General features: G+C 44.4%; 1 protein-coding gene across 1 annotated transcript in view; it reads right to left on the bottom strand.

The window, feature by feature from the left end:
* Positions 1-20,697, bottom strand: part of T265_11014 (hypothetical protein) — a gene marked incomplete at both ends in the record, with an annotated part of 45,853 nt that overhangs the window by 6,729 nt on the left and 18,427 nt on the right. Inside the window, 9 exons of the mRNA XM_009177551.1 lie at positions 2,007-2,087; positions 6,462-7,209; positions 8,117-8,251; positions 8,618-8,894; positions 9,825-10,128; positions 10,649-11,083; positions 13,855-13,891; positions 14,898-15,014; positions 15,694-15,894. Of these exons, the coding sequence (XP_009175815.1) occupies positions 2,007-2,087; positions 6,462-7,209; positions 8,117-8,251; positions 8,618-8,894; positions 9,825-10,128; positions 10,649-11,083; positions 13,855-13,891; positions 14,898-15,014; positions 15,694-15,894 (2,335 nt within the window). The remainder of the gene's footprint in view (positions 1-2,006; positions 2,088-6,461; positions 7,210-8,116; positions 8,252-8,617; positions 8,895-9,824; positions 10,129-10,648; positions 11,084-13,854; positions 13,892-14,897; positions 15,015-15,693; positions 15,895-20,697) is intronic.

The following is a 20,697-nucleotide window of genomic DNA, read 5'->3' as shown; positions in this document are numbered from 1 at the left end:
GTACTGCTCGGTCATGAATACGCGTGCTCCATGGGACATACTGCCCCTCGATTTCCTTAGAATGTCACTTCCGATGAGCAAGCTTTTGCCATTCCGGCCGAGATTGTCCCCTTGTGACAACCGTCTTTTCGTAATAGCCACCGTAGAGAGAAGAAAAGGCTATTGTAATGGCCTTCAACGAGATATTCGCATGCGTTCCACTAAGCGACCAATTCAATCCATATTCGTCATACACATGTGTGCCACACCCCTTGAAGCAAGAAGCCGGAAAACCGGACAAACTTTTATCCATATCATCTAATTAGGAACCGCAACGCAGTCCATTTTAACCCGTTCCCTGTGCGCCTTTTTCTAAGAAAACCGACTCTTCGGATAAGGGAGTGAGGTAGACGTTTCGGTGCATACCTCCGGTTCCAGCGAGCCGATAGTTCTCATTTAGGTTGCTGTTGATTAAAACTGCAAGCGAAAACCTTTCATTCATTTCAAAGGTGATTTGCCCTTGTTCAGGGCTTCTAGAAAGCTCTCTGTTTTGGTCACTCGTTTAGCAGCTTCAATGTTCGACCTACTGGGGAACTTACGAGTGGTTTGCTGTCACCTAACGTCTCCGCAGTTGATGCCTCTGAAGCGGTTGTTGCTTCTGAAGCAGTGGTCGGACAGCAGTTGATCCCGACTTTATTCTAACGTTTTGCCACACCGCTCCGCTCCGAGCAGTCCTATCTCGTTACATCCATTTAGTGAGTTTCAGAGGCTAAAAAACGCAGGGACTTGTGCTTTTCAAGTTTCACCGTATATTACTTCCACATAGATTCACCGGATGTGTCGAGGATAGTGGAATACACACTGACCCGTGGGTGTTCTCCTAATGGAGTTACACCCAGGAAAATCAGGCCACCAAAACCCCCGAGAGGACAGTCACATAAAATTAGGCGGAAGCATAGTGTCTCCAGCGTAACATATATTGGAATGACCATCGTGTTCATTACGCGCCCTTATGCACAGTATTCATTGTCTGATCAATGGGCAAAATTACTAGCAGTTGCAATGGAAAAAGGTAACTATTATGCTGGAAGTAGTTTTGCTGAATTAAGATGGAATACTAGACAGTGGTTCCATGGTTCTTGAAAAGTGAAATTACTGGGCAACACAGGATAGAGACAGCTCAGGCGACAAAACAGTGGACAGGGTTTACGAAGAATCTGTAAGAAGGATAGACTTTTGATGGTCCAAATACAAGGTTCTCAACAAGAAGGAAAACAAAAACAAACAATCGTTCAGCTGTAACACCCTTCCGGTGCCTAGCTGATGTACCACCCGATGGCTGAGATAGTGATAGGTTGACCAAGCCTAGACAGGAATAGTCGGGATGCCGAAGTCGTATTCGAAACCCGGACCCTGCGGTCAGTAAGTTCGCGCCTTTGCCACTGAGCTATCTCGAGCTGTCTCAAGAATAAGTCGAATGTTTTCAACTGAAACACACTGGATCGTAAAATTCCAGGAAAGCTGTTCAAAAGCAGAAGCAGTCGCAACATACATGCGATGGAACTCTAAAGGAAAACCTCGCGATTAGTGAAGTGCGCGCCTGTTGTCGATTGATATGTGCGACCGATTTCTGTGCGAAAAGCTCACATAATACGGGGGACGTCAACAAACAGAAGTTTACTCTGAATACCACTCAGTAAGACAGCGCAATCAAGTAATGATCGCTAGTAATCTTATCCGTGCATGTTTGCTATGGACCGTCACTGAAGTGTATCAACAAACCAACCGGGCATTGAATGCGACACATTCTCATGCAATTGAGATGGTTTTTATGACTCTGAAATCTTAATGTGGATATACCAGGATAAAGCAACCAGTGTGAAGTTAAAAGTACGCAAGGGACGGTTTGTCTGGTGTGTATGATCCCATGAACTTTGAGGAGTCCTATTTTAACATCGGGCAGTTGCAACACCAAAATTATAGTCCTGTGGCCGAAAAACAAGCAACCTGGGTTGAGTTAAACTCACGTGGGAGCAATCCCATCATGGTTAGCTGCAACTGAAGCGCATCGTGGTTCTTCCATAGCGCTTCCCCAGGAGTGCTGACAGCTACGAAAACAGAAGTAAAGGAATCATATGGCGAAATACACTAAGTTACCGTCATGTTAATACGCGATTTGGACTGTCAAGACTGACCACACAGAGAAGTATGGCAAAGCTTCGGCCAACGTCGGCCGCACTACGGAGCTATCCGTGAGTTGTTGAACCTTTGGTCTATTATAAATTTCCCAAAGCTATACCCTAGTCTAGGGAACGCGGACTGATCGCACTCTTGACTGTACAAAAACGGCAGCAGCAGCACAAGATGGTAAACAGTCGACGTTACTTTAATTGGGATAGTGTCACGTGTGTTACTCTTTTGTGTGATAAACAAGCCTTGTATGACGTTGACCGATTGTTTAATGTGAACTGGATAGTCACTGTGTTGTAACCTCATCTGGCTGTCGCGTAGTAAACAATCGAGAAAATCCAAGCAACTGGAAAAAAGGCCTACAACCAATCACAAGAGGCAAGCCATCATTGTGTCCTGGTTGACTGTTTTATTTTGATAGCGGTGCGGTTGTCAGCTGACATGAGCACGGTCTTCAAAGCTGGTGCGTGATTTTTTATCAAGTAATATTTTGTTGATAGTTAACCTATAGCATGAACATTCAATGATTAATTGGTGAAAGCAGTATCCCGGAATACCCAGAAGTGTGCGACACCCCTTATTCATCCGAAATGCATTTGACGGAAACAACAACAACAACAACAACAACAACATAAAGAGACCCTAGTTCGGCAACTCACCGAAACACTATCCAGTACAAACTAACGCGATACGGGTGTTTCGGAAGAAAGAGTTTTTGACCAACAACAATGCGAACCTGCAGTGGTATTTTAACTGGCAACTTTCCGGACAGCACTTATTTTAGTGTGTGTGTGTGTGGGGGGTAGCTGAGTTTAAGCAATTGTATAAACGAACGGTTCAAAGGTTCGAATCCAGATTAACTGCCATCAAGTTGTATAGCTGTTGAGTAGGTCAAGTATGGGACATCAGAAACACAAAGCGCCCGCTCATAACAAGGACCTTTGAAAAAGTCTGTCATACAGGTCAGTAGTAGTGACCGTAGTAGTGATGAAAGAATAACGTTTTTAGCTCAACAACTTCAAACAGGAGGTAATAAAGATGACATGACAAAACTGCAAGCCACTTTTATTCCATGTCGGCGCGCACGTGCCTGGATTTAGAGAGTCAGGGGACGGTAGTATGATAATTGTGAGTACTCCACATACCCGCTCAATTACTGAAGATGCACACTTACACAATATCAACACAGAATAAGTGCATGCTTAGCGAAGGTTACCAAAATCTGTTTATCCAGTGCCAACAGCTGATTTCATATTCAAAAATCAAATGCGCACTAAAGTAACGACTAGAGAATATAGAAACTCAGGCTTGACGGGGCTTTCGAATGCGCACAAAATAGTGTGATAGAAGAAACCAATGTGCATAAAACTAAGACAATGAGAGTTATTCTCTCTATGTACGCGTGCATGTGTCCACTATCACGAGCTCATTAATTCAAATCTCTCCTCCTACCAAGTTGGAGCGAATTTAGGTAGGTTTCTAAGATTGATCTCTGAAATTCAAATGATCTCTTACTCAAACTTAACAGGGTCAAATTTAAATGAGCATCTGATTTCAAAATCGACGGCAGCGATCACTAGCATTGTGAGGTGGACAAGTTCAGTAGAAAGGGTTACCAAAGTGTGGTCCGGCGTGTGATTAATCTGGGACGATCTGAGTCGAAAAGGTTGCCATTTCATTAGGAAACAGGCTGGTGGGCTGGCTAACACATCTCGTGGACACGTTAAAAACGGACAAAGGAGGTGAAACAAATGTGAGGAATGTGAGTCTGAGGAAAGTCGCGCGCGCACGCGCAGTTAGCGAATGATTAAAAAAAGGTGACTACGGAAATAAGGTCACGTGCCGACACCACATAAGAGAAGTAGCTTCACTACACATTATCACAACGGGTCTTCTAAAAAACAAGTGACTTTTATGGTGAAAGTTAGACGTTTTAAAAACGTTTAAATTTGTATTGGGTGAACACGACCGGATCAAAAGTTAGATGACCCCGTTATTGAGTGTGGCAGCTATAGGTGCTTTAGTTGCCTAAATCTGGAAAAAAACCTGGAAGGGACCAAATAAAAGTGATCCCCACTCGAGTGGAATAATGGAAAGCTAGAGTATTGGAAGTTGTCTGCCAAAGTCTTATAGGATGGCTCGCAGAGATTGTTGTAAATGAGCCGAAATACCTACAAGTCCCAAATTATATATGAACGCAGAGATTCACCGTTCTATCCCACTTAAAAATTTTTCCACGAGAGTCATTTCAGTGTCCAGAATGTCGCTGATCTCGCCCGACTAGTTTCAGTTGACCCGAGTTCCGGATGGAAATTATTCAATGTACTCAACGCTCCCTAGAAATAAATTTCGAAAGCCAACGAAAAATTGCAAACTGGTGAAGCTACATACATTGAAAAAGTGGAATTCCGGAACACTCAACCATACGATGTCTTTCTTATTCTTTGGAGTTACCAAGTGGGTGTTGATAAGACCGGTTGTAAACAAAGGGTTTGTGTTACTCAGGTTTAGTATCTGCTTGAAGTCTAGGTAAAAGCCTAGTAACTATCCGATCGATGATTAGTCGGACAGATTAACAATTTGATTATTCACGAGCATAAAACAAGACTCACCATTGAGGTCACGCCTGTTATCTGAACTTTACGTGCTTTTTTCAGTTACCTGCGAATATGTTTTCAGTTAGAGATTCCCCCGGATTGGAACTCCATCTATACAAGAACACAACTAAGTCGCCGGAGCCACCAAATCGAGTATGTCTTCAGTTCACCCGCGTGTATGTCCCACAAATTATCTATATAACTTAGAACGGGCAATCTATCGGTTGTAGGCAAGACAAGCGAAGCTAAGAAAATTCTTGTTTCAACCAAGGGACCAAGAGTTGATAGGAGCTGAGGACTGGTCTCTCCGAGGTACTATGCCTCAAAAGGCCCAAAAAAATAGGGGGGAAAAGAACGGAATTTCAGGGTGACCTCTCTTGGGATCGTGCTTTTGTGAAAGGCGCACCACAACACTAGAGGAGAGATAAAACAGACGTCAGACACCAACAGCTATTGATAATACACGTAAATGAGGGCAACAGGACACGCGCCTTTTGGAGAACATTTCTGAAACAATGATTTCACACAAAGAGTGCTTGTCTACTTAAAGACACTCATAAGGAACAAACAAGGCTGTGTCATAGTGAGCAGTTTTCTGGTATGAAATGTTCCCCCTACTTCTACTCCAACAGGAAAATACACTGTCCCATGTACAAGAATCCGACCTCTACCTCTCGACTTTCCCTGTCTAGGCTTGGACAACCTGACATGTCCCAGCCCTTGTGCTTCCTTTGGTTGGCATTCAAATAGACACCGAAAAGGTGCTAGGGCTGGACAAAAAAAAACGGCATCGTTGGACAGCAACAACTTTGTCTCCACTGTCTGGTGGTCCTGTTACTGCGTCCGTGAAGACAATGCAACTAAAAAACAACCTAACGGAAGAGACTCTACCCATCGCTAGCGTGAAATTTCACACCGTTAGGTGTACTTGGGCGAGCTGAAGACACCTCTTTAGCTTGGACAGGCCATGCACAAAACTAAAATAAAAATGAGTAACACTTCTTTCGAACTTCCGTAAATGTGGAGCGATGCACTCGTCATTTTAGCGGTCGAAACCCATCATGTCTCGTGAATTCCACTCAGTTCTGAAGAGATAGTTGAGTCCATTTCAATACGCTTTGAACTTTGAAAGTTACAGGCTCTTTAACGAGAATGCGCCTACATTTTTCACAATAACCCCAAAGGAAAATTTTGCTACGTCTCGCGCCGCCGCTTGGAGCGGGAATGAAACTATGTACGTGTGGCTTTCATCCAAGGAACAAATTGGGCTTTTGTTTGGAACCAATGTTGACTGTGACTGTCATATCATTTGAACGAACGTACTATGCATCATATAGGCGTGTCCGGAAACAGTGAGAAAAACGGACTAGAGCAGATGTAACAAGCAAAAGCGAACCAAATACAGAACAGACAATTGGTTCTAAAAGAGACTGAAGGTTTTGAGGACCGAGCTCGAGGCGGGGGGGGGGCAGACTGATGATGTAGAAGTATCTGAGTTACTACACCTCGTCTACTATGACTTCGCCAAAGATAAGTGATTTCCACCACATCGAACAGGGGTTGTCGTAGTGTGAAGGGACGGAAGGCCTATCGATGTAGTTGCCACTCACACGTACCTGGTTATATCTGAGAGGGAGTCGTTACGCGGAAGAACTTTAGGCGGACAAAGCACTGTACTTGAAAAATACAACTCACCGGGATTGACGAAAGATGGATAGCTAGGGGTATGTACATGAGCACCAGCACCAAGGGAGTTAAGTAGCGTCGGGGAAAGAAACGTAGGCGGAAAAGATTGAGAAGAAACGTGACCAGCAGTGATCGGACGTCCCCCTGTTGGAGAGACCAAATTTAACGTTGAAGCAACCAGCGCAGGAGGGTAAAATGTGCCAGCAGCAGCACCCAACCGCGCTGAAAGTTGGGCTGCACTAACTTTGGCGTTGGATGTGTGTGTGCTAGATGGGCGAGGAGAATGCGCTGAGGTGGACGCCACGAACTGTCTATGCGACTGTTGATGAGCTTCACGTGACTGCTGACCAGTCAGTTTTGCTTGTTGATAATGATGCTGCGTGGCAGCCGCTGCAAGAAGCATTGCTTGTTCGTAAGCTGCTTGTATTTGCTGCTGCGTAGGAGACGGATCGTAAGGTGCGGGTGTAACGTTGTTCCCAGATGGTTGGTTGGGTGTGGTCGAGGTTCTGGCAGCGGGAAGATATGTGGAAGGGTTTTTGAAAGAGGATGCCGCACTAGACTGTACAGAGGAGTGTTGTTGACCAAGTAGGGCGGAGCCATCATAACTCGAAGCTCGAGAACAGGGTGGAGCTAGGCGTTGGGTAGGTGACGAATGCAGCGTACGGGCAGAGAGGTTCAGAGCACTCGAATCATGTACACCAGAATTCGAGATTGCGAAAGGGCAACTCACTGACCCATGGGATTCGGACGGGCGCGACTAAAGATGAAATAAACAGATTATACCCCAGCTGTCTACGAAAGTGTTCTCAAACTGCTTGGGAAGCAATTGTACTCTGGTGGCATTGAAATGACAACACAAACCAACTTAACAAGACATCACAGTTAGGCACTATTTCAGTAGAAGTAACTATCTTCGGTCAGCGAACAACCCTTTTCTGAAATTGATGTAAAGTGGACCATCCCAAGAGTGAATATAAACAAAGATTGGAAGGTTGTCAGATTTTGGAGTGAACAATTACGGTTCCTTAATAAGGCAAGAAGAATCGGATTAGGGCATCCTTTCCGCTTGTCGAAGGGATTCGTCCATGGAAAGCGGGACCGTATGTTTCCACAGAAATCAAATGGAACTGGTATGGGAGAGGGAACAAGTTAATACTCTACAAAAGATGGCATTTAAAAATCCCTGAAAACGTCAGCGCTCCTTATGTACACTGATCGAAACCGATGATGGGAAAGTAGAGAAGAGCTAAACAGTCAACCAAGCCTAATTTACTTGCTGCAGGCACAATGAATAGAGTGGATAGTGTACATACGAATTTCAAAGGATTGATCAATATTACTCAAATACGCGTCATAACAGCTGTGCATCGTACCTTGAAGGTCTCAAAGCAACTGAACGAATGCACAGCGGTAATAAGTGAGCAATTTATGTGTCCTGAATTTTTAGCACTTTGGAGCACTCAGACGGTGGGGTTTTTTCTAAGAGTCGCTGCAAGTGCTTGTTTAGGTACAGGTTACACAGATGATGGTCGTGGAAGATTCACTGTGGCAAACGCAATCATTTTGTAATAGAGTCGGCTCAATATAAAAGGACTCCGTATGGGTCATTCATCAAAAGAAACGTGCAGCGCAATAGCTGCCATTTTTTAATTCATGGAACTCACAGATTCTAAGGGAAATTGGCTTAGAATTGCAGCTGAGGACAATTCACAGGCAGAATCTGACACCAGCCATTTTATCGGTCCGTCCGTGTCTACTAGGAAAAACTTTCTCCTAGACGCAGTAGCCGATAGTGGAACCTTTAAAGATAGGTATAATTACAAAAGTGACTTTTGATTGACAGACGGCTGAATGCCACAAATGTGGATGGATTGACCACGTGACTTTGTCGACCGATGTGACCTCATGAATACTCTATGGGGCTTATAAAGTTAAAAAGAATATTGGCAAATTGGTTGAGAAGCTCAAAATGTTCACATAACAACCAACAAAACACTACCAATCACAACCTGCTTAATGTGTTCATAAGATGTTGCGCCATAATAATTGTCTTGGGCTTGAAATGCGTTTAATCGGGGTGGATGGCATGAGCAGATCCAAACAAGCAGGTTACCTGAGGAAGTTTCATGTCGGCTGACACAACGAACAGTTCAGCAAAACCTCACCTGATGTTTGGATGGTTCCGCCGCTGCGTCAGTTTTACCGCCCGAGCCGATTGTTAACGCCCCAGGCCCCACAGCTGTTTCCAAATGGCACGAGTAAAGTTCATGACGTGCCACAGCTAGCTCTTCTTCCGTTAAACCGCGACCATCATAGATGACATCAGTTCGCGAACAGCTTCCAGCATTGAACAGTGTTCGGTTGGTGTCTGTGGGAACTCGTATAGTGACGGACCGATCCCATATACGAACTAAACGAGACCAGGTAGATCGGTGTATCTGCCTGGTATCACGGAAAAAATTAAGGAAAAATGTGGATAATTCTTGGCTGATTGTCAACCGGTGGGAAGAGATCATAATGACCACTGTTTTTGCAACGGGGAAAGCTAACCGATGAATTGGCAACGACAGTGGGATGATTTCTAACACAAAGCGACCATTCAAACGGTTCATCGATAGCTTATTCTTTTTCCTTCAAATTCAGCTGAATCTAAGATNAAGAGTCTGTTCGTCTTACTCCAGGTGTTTAGATTCAGGTGAACAAACCCCAGCTCCACTCAGGTGATCAGCCTTGTCCATATATTAGGCGGTGAGATGGGGGCACCTTTGGAACCAAAGGCCTCGATTTGAGTTTTCAAAAGAAAATACTACGTCAAGACTGGTATCAGGGAAAATTGGGGTAGATGGATATACTCTCATTCAGATGAGTGTTTATGACAGTCTCGTCATACAGCGTTGTAAAGACTCAAATTCGAAAGAACATTTTACGAGAAATAAAAATCTCTCCTAACAATTCAAGAGTGATGGTCAAGCAGCGACCAGTCTGAGTCGGCTTAGGAGACGCGACTGGATCGCCTTGCAACTTCGACCGGACCGCATTCATCTGTGTTTTCTTCTTCATTATCGTGAAAGCACCAACCAGTAAACCCGGTTGCGCTGATCACTGCCGCTTCCCTAGAGAGGGACTCAATTGACCAATTGAATGCAAAGGTGGGAAAAACCTATCGAGCAGGGAGAAATGTGTCAGCGCCGATGCGACAAACTAGAATGAGTGACCTGAGTAATACGGAGTTGGGAGCCAACCACAGCTTTGATCTTTGGACACCAAACGAAAGTTTAGCTCAGTCATCAGTCAAATGGGGGAAAATAAGCAATCAATATGAGGTCGATTCAACGTTAGTTAACATAAAACTGCAAGTGAACTGAGACCAACCTTAGGCATGGTGTGAGTGACGAGACATGAGCCATTAATTCAACTTCAGTTTCACTCTCTGCGTCCCCAGCATCATCTCCCTCCACCTCATGATGCATGGGAGAAGATCGCGCTCTTACTTCAACCTTTGGCGAATGGGACGCGTTGTTGTCAGCAGTGAATCCGGATAACTGTTTTTTTGTATCAGGAAGAGACCATTGGCTTGCGGTGATCGTTACCTGCAGAGGGCTAGTGTGAGATTCCTCACCGGTGGTGGAGTTAGCTGGCGGCCACGAAGGGGAAGTTTTGGTCACGAGCGGTGTAGCTACGAATGCAAGAGAGGAGTGGGAGAGAAGCATTTACCTCGACTCGTTCACGATGACGAACTATGGAACTAGTGAAGTACACCGGTCGTTGGTGAGGTGGATCACGGTTAAGGAACAAAATCGTCTCTATGGCCTCAAAAGGACAAATCTTATCACTCAATCTCGAATGTTGACAGGGTGAATTGTGTGATCAACATACAAATCGCTAAGGACAGCATCATATAAAGTTTCTGGATCCACATTCTGACATTTAAATAACAAATAACCGCATAAAATAAAGGTGGTGAGTAGCAAGCTGGTTGGCTAATCAGAGCTGTTATGGTCCAAACAAGAGCCTAAGCATTTAGTTTTGGGTTAGTAGCCAGAAAGTGACCGTGAGGAAAGTGATACATTGAAGGACAACATTGATGACTAACGTATTATCATGTGTTAACACGCGTAGAGGTAGGAGATGAAGGAACTGGGGAGCAAACGGAAGAAAATGCGTCGTGGGTAATGTGAACATTATTTAAGACCAACCCGCACCACAAACTCCTGCGTTAGCCACTTCGTTCGATTCTTTGACCTCAGGATGCGTTACACAAGGCATTTTCGAATGAATAGACGCGTGGGGATAATTCTCATATCGCGGACGCTTGGAACGCTTTCGGAGAGTGCGACCCTCAATGTTTTTCCCAACAGTTTCGGGTCCAGTGTCTGAACTTGCACGGGAACCTGACGATGGCGAAGAGCAATCGGACTCCAGGGATGATGAAGAGGAGAAATAGTCCTCGGAATCGAGTGCAGTCGAACATGGAGAGGAGTGACATAGCGAATATGTCGACGAGTATAATGAAGATGTCTGGGCGTCCGGATTCCAGGAGTGACGTGAACAGGAGACTGGACTGGCTATAGGCGATACTGGTGAACCATGAGTTGGATCATCGGTAGCAGTATGGTCAATGCTAGGCTTGCCTGTTCAAAATGAGATTAAATCGTGTTAGGGCTGAAAACGCCCATCTCTGTGCGCACACAACAAGGATATATGAGATTATGGCCAACGGACATTGTAACCAGAGTACACAGATCATCCCAAACGCTTGGGAATTACCTGGAGATCAGACTAGTCTTTAACAAACACGCAAATCTTTAGCATCCCGACAGACGAAACAAAGCGGCGTGACTGAAAACATTATTGAGACAACCTCAGTAAAATGAGCTGTGCCCCTTGTCAAAGGGTGGATTGTTTCAGTAAAATCCCCAGTTCGTATACGACCCGAAGAACCCGTAGAGAGTAAGAGTAATTCTTGATGGGTTTTGCAAGCTGTTTGTGTAGAACGACGGACACTGTAAAGTATATGGTGGACGTAGAACAAAGTAGGTGGCTCAAAGTGGAACAGAAAGTAGGATTATCAGCACAAACTATTACGTCCAACGAGGTGAAATCAGCTGCCTGGTCGGACGGGCGGCATCATTAAGTAGAATGAGGGGTTACGAGCCCTCTCCAACATAAACACACGGCTTATCACTCAGTAATAGAAAGTGCTATGAGTGTTGAAATTATGAATTTCTCACGCAAGAATATTTGACCACCCGCCGTCTCAACGGTCGGTACTTTTGAATAAAATGTTATTGCCCAAGACTTTAGGTAGACAAATTCATATTGCCCAGCTCTGTCTGTAATCAATGTGATTAATAATGAAGGTCAAAGTAATCATCAAGTGCCGCTTCAAGATAGGTTGATAAAGAAACCTAAGCAATCCGATATTAAAAAGACGATTTAGGCATTGGGGAGAAACTAAGAAACTGAATACGCATACACCAATAATACAAATGCGATTAATTGAGTAATCTAAAATTACTGAAACACGTTGAGCCTGACCAACAAATTTCACCGAAAGATTCTGACACATTACCATAATCACCATCGACAGCATGACAGCTTCGCTGCTGTACAACCATGATTTATTTGAAAGCCTTATTGTAAGGAAAGAACAAAGGTGGACGGGGAAGGAAATAGGTGCTAGCTTACTACAATTATTCAGAGGTGTCTGTTCTGACACAGGGAGGAACAACACATGCAAGAAAATTTCTGGGAGTATAGTACACAACCACGAATTCAACCAACCAACCAGCACATTGAACCCAATCATATCTATGAGCGAAACTCCAAACACAAATACAACCGAACGTCAAACAATGGGACCAGATGATAAGAACAACCGAAGGACCAAGCCAGCATTGGCCACAGGGCAAGAAAATTATCTGGGCATCAAACAGTCACCCATAAGACACACCTGAAGACATGCAGATGGCCAGATATTGCTAGACGTTGCTGAGTTTAGCTAATAAAACGGTGTTCGCATAAATACACTTCTCACAATCCCTAACACTCAGAGTGATGAGTATTCTTGCTGGCACAAATGATAACAGTTAAATTCGATGGTGCCCACTGCGGATAACCTGGGGATCTGCATTACTCATGAGCCGAATACATCGTATCCATACAGCGTCCTACACTTACCCGTGGTTTAACTTCATACGGTGGAGCTCACGGGACTTATTCCAATGGCACTTCTAAACATTAAAAGGAGCCTTGCATAGGCTACGTGAAGAGACCTAGATAATTGGCTTCAATGATATTTACTTCTGGTGGATCGGTGAAGTGAGATGTCAAATGCAAGTCACACTCACATGATGTGCTATGGTTAACCATGACCTGTTTCGATCTTCACGACGATGGTCACGGAAAGTCGTTTTCAGGACCGTCACAGGTCTACTTAATTGATAACCTCAGGAGGACAAGATAATTCTAGTAATCTTATTCACTAAGCTTCGCCAATGGAACGCTGTTTTCGCTCATTACCAACCGGTCTGAAGAAGCTAGCGCGAACAAGACAGAAGTCGCTGTAAACCCAGTTTGTTTTTATTCAGGTTGAACAGCCACAAAGATACTATTGACTCATGTTCGGAGCTGCACGATGTCCTAACGTAGAACACTTTTCTCCACGTGCTAGCCTAAATCGTGCATGCATACTGCACAGAGACGACCAACGAATGGAAGCCACTCGTGTAAAGCGGTTTCTGCCTTTTTACAGGAAATAATAACACCGGCATAGTGACAACAAGTGAAACGTAGAAGGTTGCTACCGAGAGTGACGGAGGTCTATTCCACGAAGGTCAAACATGATGAAGTTGTTCCTATGCTTCCCCCAACACTTAGTGAAGGCCATTCATGCTGACCTTTTGCGTAACGTTTATTGGGTGTCCGCAACTGTCACTTGGGAACCACCTGACCCGACGGGGACACATCGCACCCTGGTATCGTCGCCGCTATTTGTTCACTACTGTCTACTTACCACAAGTGACTTATTCACCGTGAAGCTTCCAAGGAAATTCCTTCGCAGTCCACACCTGCGGACATATTCGAAGGTATTACAGCTCTGCCCAGTTTGAGTAGTCGATGTATCGGATGTTGGCGTCCGGTAAAGTCGATTTTCATATCAACCCGTCTACCCAAAATCTTTCCACTTCGAGATCAGGTGGGGACAAGCTCTCAAAAAGCTTTTGCCTCCGTGAGAGTGAAAACGTCAGCCGTAAAATAAACACACGGGAGCACTATTTAAACAAATAGTCAACACTGATTTGTTCAAAACAGTGACTTTTGCACAGAAGCTAAGGTATAGAAATGCACTGCCAGAACATTTTGATAAATGCATCGCCAACAGTCATGCCAAAACTCTCACCTTCGTCTGTCGTTTCCACACAGGAAGATGGAGGATGCTGGAGTGGGGAAACAAGCAGTAAACAGTAAAAGTAAGCAAAGTATAACATATCATATTATTTGCGTTCAGAAAGCGTTCAGCTGTAGCACCCTTTCGGTGCCTAGCTGCCATGCCACCCAAAGGAAGCACGAGGGCTGGGATATTGCCAGGGTGCCCAAGCCTAGACAGGGGAAGTCGAGTGGCGGAGGTCGGATTCGAACCACGAACCTTCCGGTCAGTAAATTCGCGCTCTAACCACCTGGGGCATCTCGCCCCCATACTATTTGTGACGAAGCGCACACACGCACACGTGAGAACAAATCTTCCTAGGCACAGTACACAAGCAAAAATCCATTTCTAGGTATGCCTAGTTACCGGGGACAACCGTATAATACGAATGGCCTACATAAGTTAATTAGCTAACTCCTGCTTTGATGGAAATTCAAAGTTATCTCGAAAATAACGTCTGTCTGTTGAGCTAGCTGTCTCAGAAAAGTCGCGACAGACTGCTGGAACGTTTTGTAAGATGACCGGTCAAAGAACATGTGATCATGTCAATCGATAAAAGGCATGGTTATGCCACATCAGTAGCTAAATCCTTTAATATATACCGAATGTCCTGTGGGCCGCGCCTTGAAACTACACGAAGTGGAAATCGGTCAGTGAGTGTTGGGGTTCGAGAGTCGTGTACCAGCATAAACTATCAGCTCTTTAAGTATACAAAGTTACCTTCACCTCAATGCAGAGATCACCAGACCGAAGGGCGCATTCACAAGAAAGTCTTCGTTTCCAGTGGTATGTAGAACGTGGGCATAGAGGGACCGAGCACATAACCACTTGCTTAAGAGCTCCATGGTGTTATACTCACGACCCGCGTATCAGCCACTGAGGGGACACTTGCGCAACTCATATAATGGCACACACGATGACACTATCCGGTTACTCAATGGGACTTTGAATACAGGAATAGAAGAATTTTTAAAGTGGCACTCTCTACTCAACACTTAGTATACATTATGACTTACGGAGACCTCACTATGCAACTGAGGCGGCGGATACGCAGCAAGCGATGTTGACTTCAGTTCGCCGTATTTTTGTAGATGATTACGACACGCGTGACACAAGAAACGTAACTGTCCCACCTGAAACCGGAGATGCGGAGAACTGATACTGGCAATAAAAAAAATCGAAAGCAAATCTAGATCATAGTGTTCGAAAGTGGTCGTCTGCGTCAAGTTGAGTTTATTCACATTAACACATGGACCTGAAGTTATAAGCGATCTATTTGGAGAGCAAATGGATAGACTGAGGAGGAAAGTTTGCGTTGATTTTGTCAATTTTTCTTTGCTTCCACTGCCTTCTTGAAAAGAACGAAATCCGCCGAAGGTGACGGAATACGACTTGGATTCACATTAGTGTCCCATTTCATTTGATTATGAAGAAACAAATCTTTCATTACCGCCCAAATGAAGCACAGAATGAAACTTTACGAAGGATATCTCGACAGAAAACGCGATCCAGCCGTATAAAAGGTGGAAAGGAACACGGAAGAAAGGGTCCATCTGGTGAATTTCAAACTGAACTGCACGCGACAAGGAAGTAGTGAAAACAAACTTAGAAAAACTGGTCATAGACGCTGCCAACGAAGGTGAAGCACCACATTGCCAGTAACAGAATACAATTCTGACTCGAAACATGAACCATACATTCACAGAACTACTGACCTGTCAAAACGAAGAATTCAGCGTACGAATGTAGAAAGTGATACAACTGACAGTAAGTGATATCCGTATGACGAAAACAAAATGTGAGTAAACTGACCCCAGTAGGCTGAAGTGTATCCGTTGGCGAAGGCAACTCTTTGGCACAGTTGCGACATAATCGGCGACGCAAGCGACCGGAAGGGGGCAGGTCTTGTTCTGCTCCAGCTAGTTTGTTTGAAGTTACCTCGAATAAGGAGTCTTTATCGTCCTTTGCAATCACGTTGTAATCCGATGTCTCATCTACAAATGGAGCGTTAATCTTTTAGAGTACTGACAAACTAATTGAGCGATATGATAACCTGTGAACCGATTTGGGCAGTATTTGACCACAAGAATGAACCGAATGAGTTAAAAGGTACACAGCTTCGGGTTAACTGGTGGTCGGTTGAAAAGCCTCGTTATAGTGTCATCCGAGAGAACGGCGTCAGCGTCAGCGTACTTCCGTAAAAATATTCGACTTCGTTTTTCTCTTGCGAACTCATGCTCGATATGCGAACTACCCTCCATAGACTCAACAGAGTTCCTGCCACAGACTCGACGGACAGAGGCAAGATTACAGCACACTCTGCCAGACGGAAACTGATTCTTTGAACCATACTCTATTAAACCGGAAGGATCGATCAGTATGTGGATGTTTCAAAGTTGCATGAGTATGACTTCACTAGCAATTACCACAGTGAACATCGGCGTAAGATGAGACCGGAGCAAACTGAAACGTCAGAAGTTATCATGCATAAGTCACGCTAACATTACTAGAATGCCTTTCACTCAACATAAGTGCCTCACTCCAACCAACGGAGGGCATATGCAACGTCATCAAATGCTAATAAAGAAAATTTCAGGAAAGTTTGGTAACAATCGGTAGAGTTATTGCTGGGCACTTAAGTTGGTTTGTTTACATTAGGCTACGGAAATAAGTTTCACATGGCCTACTGGATTCTGTAAAATTGTACAACAATCGTCGTCGCTGTGATTATTCCAAAGTAGTAGTTCTCAGCCGAGCGCGGATTGTTTTACTGGCCAACAAACGAAAAATGTCCATGACTCTTCACACAAAAAATAACTCGGATTCTTGAAAGGTAGGACCGAACGTAAATTACAGCGGATTGTGGATGATTCTTTAGTCAACTAATAACGTGATAATTTAACTTAGGTTATCCGTGCCGCTTCGCTCCTGTTTTACGTAGGACACCTGCGAGAATCAGTCAAAATAGTTCTATTCATTTTGAGTGTCTGACTCGCTGCGCCTATTCTTTTTAATCTGTAGCAGCCGCTAGAACACGACTGATTTTGTTACGTCACCACAAACAAAAGCTTCTATTCCTGATACTTCAAAATAAGGGGCCCACGTCAAGGGCTGGGATTATTGAATTTTTCATTCATAACTAAGAACCGGATGAAGCAATGCGGTAGAAATGATATGGCACGGAGACCACGGAGAGCAGTCATACACGGTTCATTGCGGACGATTATGACAATGCGCAAACACAATTATGGTTCCATAGTCTAGTGGCCTCAGCTAGAGAGGTTGCTGCAACTACCTGAACTTCAAGGGGGACTAAGACATCGATAGGGATATCTGTCAACAGTGTGCAGTTCATTACCATCAATTTGGTTCACGACCGGACAATTTTCGGTGCTACCTGACTGGGAAGATCTGACAAGAATATCAACCAACCGACCCAATCAGGAGTTGCTGCGTCGTCGTTCGAGGAGTCGGGCAAAGTAATCGCATCGCGAACACATTCGCCTGTTCAGAAGTGAGAATTCAGGTACGTCCAGCGTAAACCGTCGGAGTAGTAAGAACACGCTAGCTTCATACGTCAGATGTCCAAAAGTTGAAACCTCGGTACGGCCAAGGATATGCGCTTGTGATGAAACTCGAATTCAGTGCTCCTCTATTTCGTGTGGACTCACGAGGACAACTGTACCAGAAGGACTGTCCAAATGATGTGTACGTGAAATGGAACTTAACCTTCCCCAATAGGGGTCTCGCAAACAGCAATACAACTGCCATCGGAATGTACAGTAGGGTGAGTCGGACATAGTAAGTCAGACCTACACTAATATTAAGGGGACCGGCCTTGAATCCACATAAGTGGTCCGACTGTCGGGACAGCCAGAGGTAAGATGACGTTGGAAGAACGTTAACGTTAAGACCATCAGTCTGAGAAATAAACTCGCTGTGCAGCGAGGCGAACGTCTGCCAGAATACAAGTCGTAATGCTAACCTCTTCGTCAGACGACCCGAGCAGGTGATGCCATATGACACCATGCAGGTTACTCATTCGTCACGTATCTCTGAATTATCACTCCAATTACTGGTTATGGAAGAGTGGTGGCTACTATGGACAGAGAATAAGTGGAACATTTTAGGTGTTCCGAAAGTTGGATAGCGTGGACACACGCGCAAAAGCCTGGGTCCTCACACCTCTTCATACAGTTGGGATTTTCTCTAGAACGGAGCTTCGAATCTAACTCAACCATCCGATCAGTCGCGTTGGAAACTAGTACACGACGGAAAAAACGTGTGATCCATTCTATCGGCTACACATAGAGAGAACAGTACAGAGCTAACAATCGGCACTTTTGACTTTACGATCCCGGTGACGGAGGACACCTTTGGACACAAATGGCCGGACTCAACAAACGGCATACTCGGTGAAGACGAATGTAATCCACCCATCAATGTACAGAAAAACAGTGAACGCAGTCATAGTGAAAATGAGATCTCTCCGTGGCATGTGGGAATCCGAAAGATCGTTCGCACAGAGCTGAGACAGCTAGACAGTTGGGGTCATGTGGGAAATCTCGGACCAAGTCCAAATCATCGATTCAGGGTAAAATTCCTCAAGTTGTCAAGAGGGACGAAACTCGACCCAAAAATAGTGTCAATGTTCTCTACAGAACAGCCTCATGTTCGTCCTAATCACCATAAACCACAAATCCTTTCGTGGTTATAATTACACAAGGTAGTTCAATTGCTCGCCTGAAAACAATTCATTCTAACGCTAAAGAGGTGATATACTGATATGATATGGAGAAACATTGATGCACAAGTTTTGGAGGGAAAATCATGTGTTCGCACGATTGGCTCCATAGTGAATGGCCGCTACTCGCAGAAACTAGTATGGGAGAGTTTTCAAGAAATTACCTTGTAGCTGGTTCAGCACGCAATTAAAATGCTGAACTATAGCCCAGGCAGATATGCTTACCACTAGAACTGTCTCAGAACACCATACTGGTTGTTTTTGACAACACATATAGCTCAAAAACGGTTTCAGTGGTTGCATCAGAGAAACGCGAGATTAGTCGTTTGTACAGTGGAGTAGGCAGAAATGTAGGCGGTGGTGGCGATCGTGAACAGTGGCGCCTCACAAAGACGAGTGCTAGATTATGACCTCCGTGTACAAGGAACCTGAGGGGAAGTCTGAAAGCACTCAGTGCCAAGGGAATCCTGCTCATTTACTCAGCTTGGGTAACACAAGTATCACAATACTAGAGCAGACCTACTCTACCAGGAGATCAAGTCCGCCGGGTAGCCAATCGAGGACACAAGAGTTGACGATGGAGTACCGGGTTTGAGCGAGCGACGGATTCAAAGAACGGGACACAGTTAGTACAGCATATTCACAAGGTTATCTGGTTTTCCAAGCATCTAGTCCTATGAGTGAACATGCTCGGTGCTTTCCGGACGGCTTGGAAAACATAATAGGTGGACCAGAAGAAACGGTAATTCGAGAAAAGCAGAGATCATTGTATGAAGACGTTAAACTTGCGGAGAAATGCATTTTGTGGGTATTTTTATCAAAGATACTATTTAGTGTAAAGTAAAATGTGCTGAATAATGATATCGAACACAAGGAAGCAGAACGCCGGGCTTCCCAAGTAACTACCCTTGAATGAGTAGAAAATAGGTACGAGAATTCACGGACACCCGAAAATCATGTAACAGAGAATAAAAATTTCACTACATACAAACCCAATAATTAGCCCACGGGAAGCGAAGCTGAAAAATGCGACTATATGAGAAAATATCACTAATTTATGGTACGCGACTTATTCTGGTACGTGTAGCGTACAATTAGTTAGCTGCAGTCGATGTAAATCGATTGCCTGAAAACAAAAGGAGTACAGAAATCGTTACGGCCATAAATTTCCTAGACAGGATATAGCGCCACTTATCCTTCAACCATGGAGTCGAAATCACATGATCACCCGTTGATTGACTGGCTAACCGACTGAAGACTCCCTCTTTAGTCCAGGAGTACGGTCAAATCTTAACTCTCACCTATCGAGGGACAGATAGATAGAAAGTGAATGCATATTCAGAAAGCGTTCCAATCACGAGAACTGGAATAACTCTTCTTCTTTTACAGTAACAGTCTATTGAGCGAGCAGCTAACCTCACTGAGATAAACCAGTTCTCCTTAAAAGAAAGATAATCTTGAGAAGGTCGTGATCGTCTGTGAAAATTAGGCAGAGTTCAAAGTGGAGGGAAATGAAGTTCAAACCAAATCGAAACCTTCTTGGTTTACTTGAACACTAGCTTTTCTAAGGTGAACAGACTCGTCTTACAGCAGTTACGTACAATTACCAGTAATTGTGGACTAAAGTTGATAAGAACTAGGTCAACGTAAGAACATTAGACACTAGATCAGAGGCGTAGGGAACATGTGCCTGCTCACCACAGAAGGGAGGTGTCGTTTCAATACACGTGTGAGATTTAGGTAACATGGTCGAACGCATAATTTTGGCAGTTAAAGTAGGTAGTTTGGTCTTTGAGTGCGTCTGCGGATCAAAAAACCCTCAGCACCATAGAGGAGAATGTCGGTAGCTCAGGTAGCGTAGATGGTCGTTGGCTTGTTCGCTGAGCTGGGCAGTTTGGTTGCAAACGTTTCATCACCAATCGAGGTGACATCATCAGTGCGTAGTTGTGCGTAGCGGTGGGTTAGTGGTTGTGCACAAACACTAACCCACCGCTACGCAAAACTACGCACTGATGATGTCACCTCGATTAGTGATGAAACGTTTGCAACCAAATTGCCCAGCTCAGCGAACA

This window comes from Opisthorchis viverrini, assembly GCF_000715545.1.
Source record: "Opisthorchis viverrini unplaced genomic scaffold scaffold232, whole genome shotgun sequence".
NCBI lineage: Eukaryota > Metazoa > Platyhelminthes > Trematoda > Opisthorchiida > Opisthorchiidae > Opisthorchis > Opisthorchis viverrini.
The sequence above is the reverse complement of the archived record's forward strand: the minus strand, read 5'-3'. Positions and strand labels throughout refer to the sequence as shown.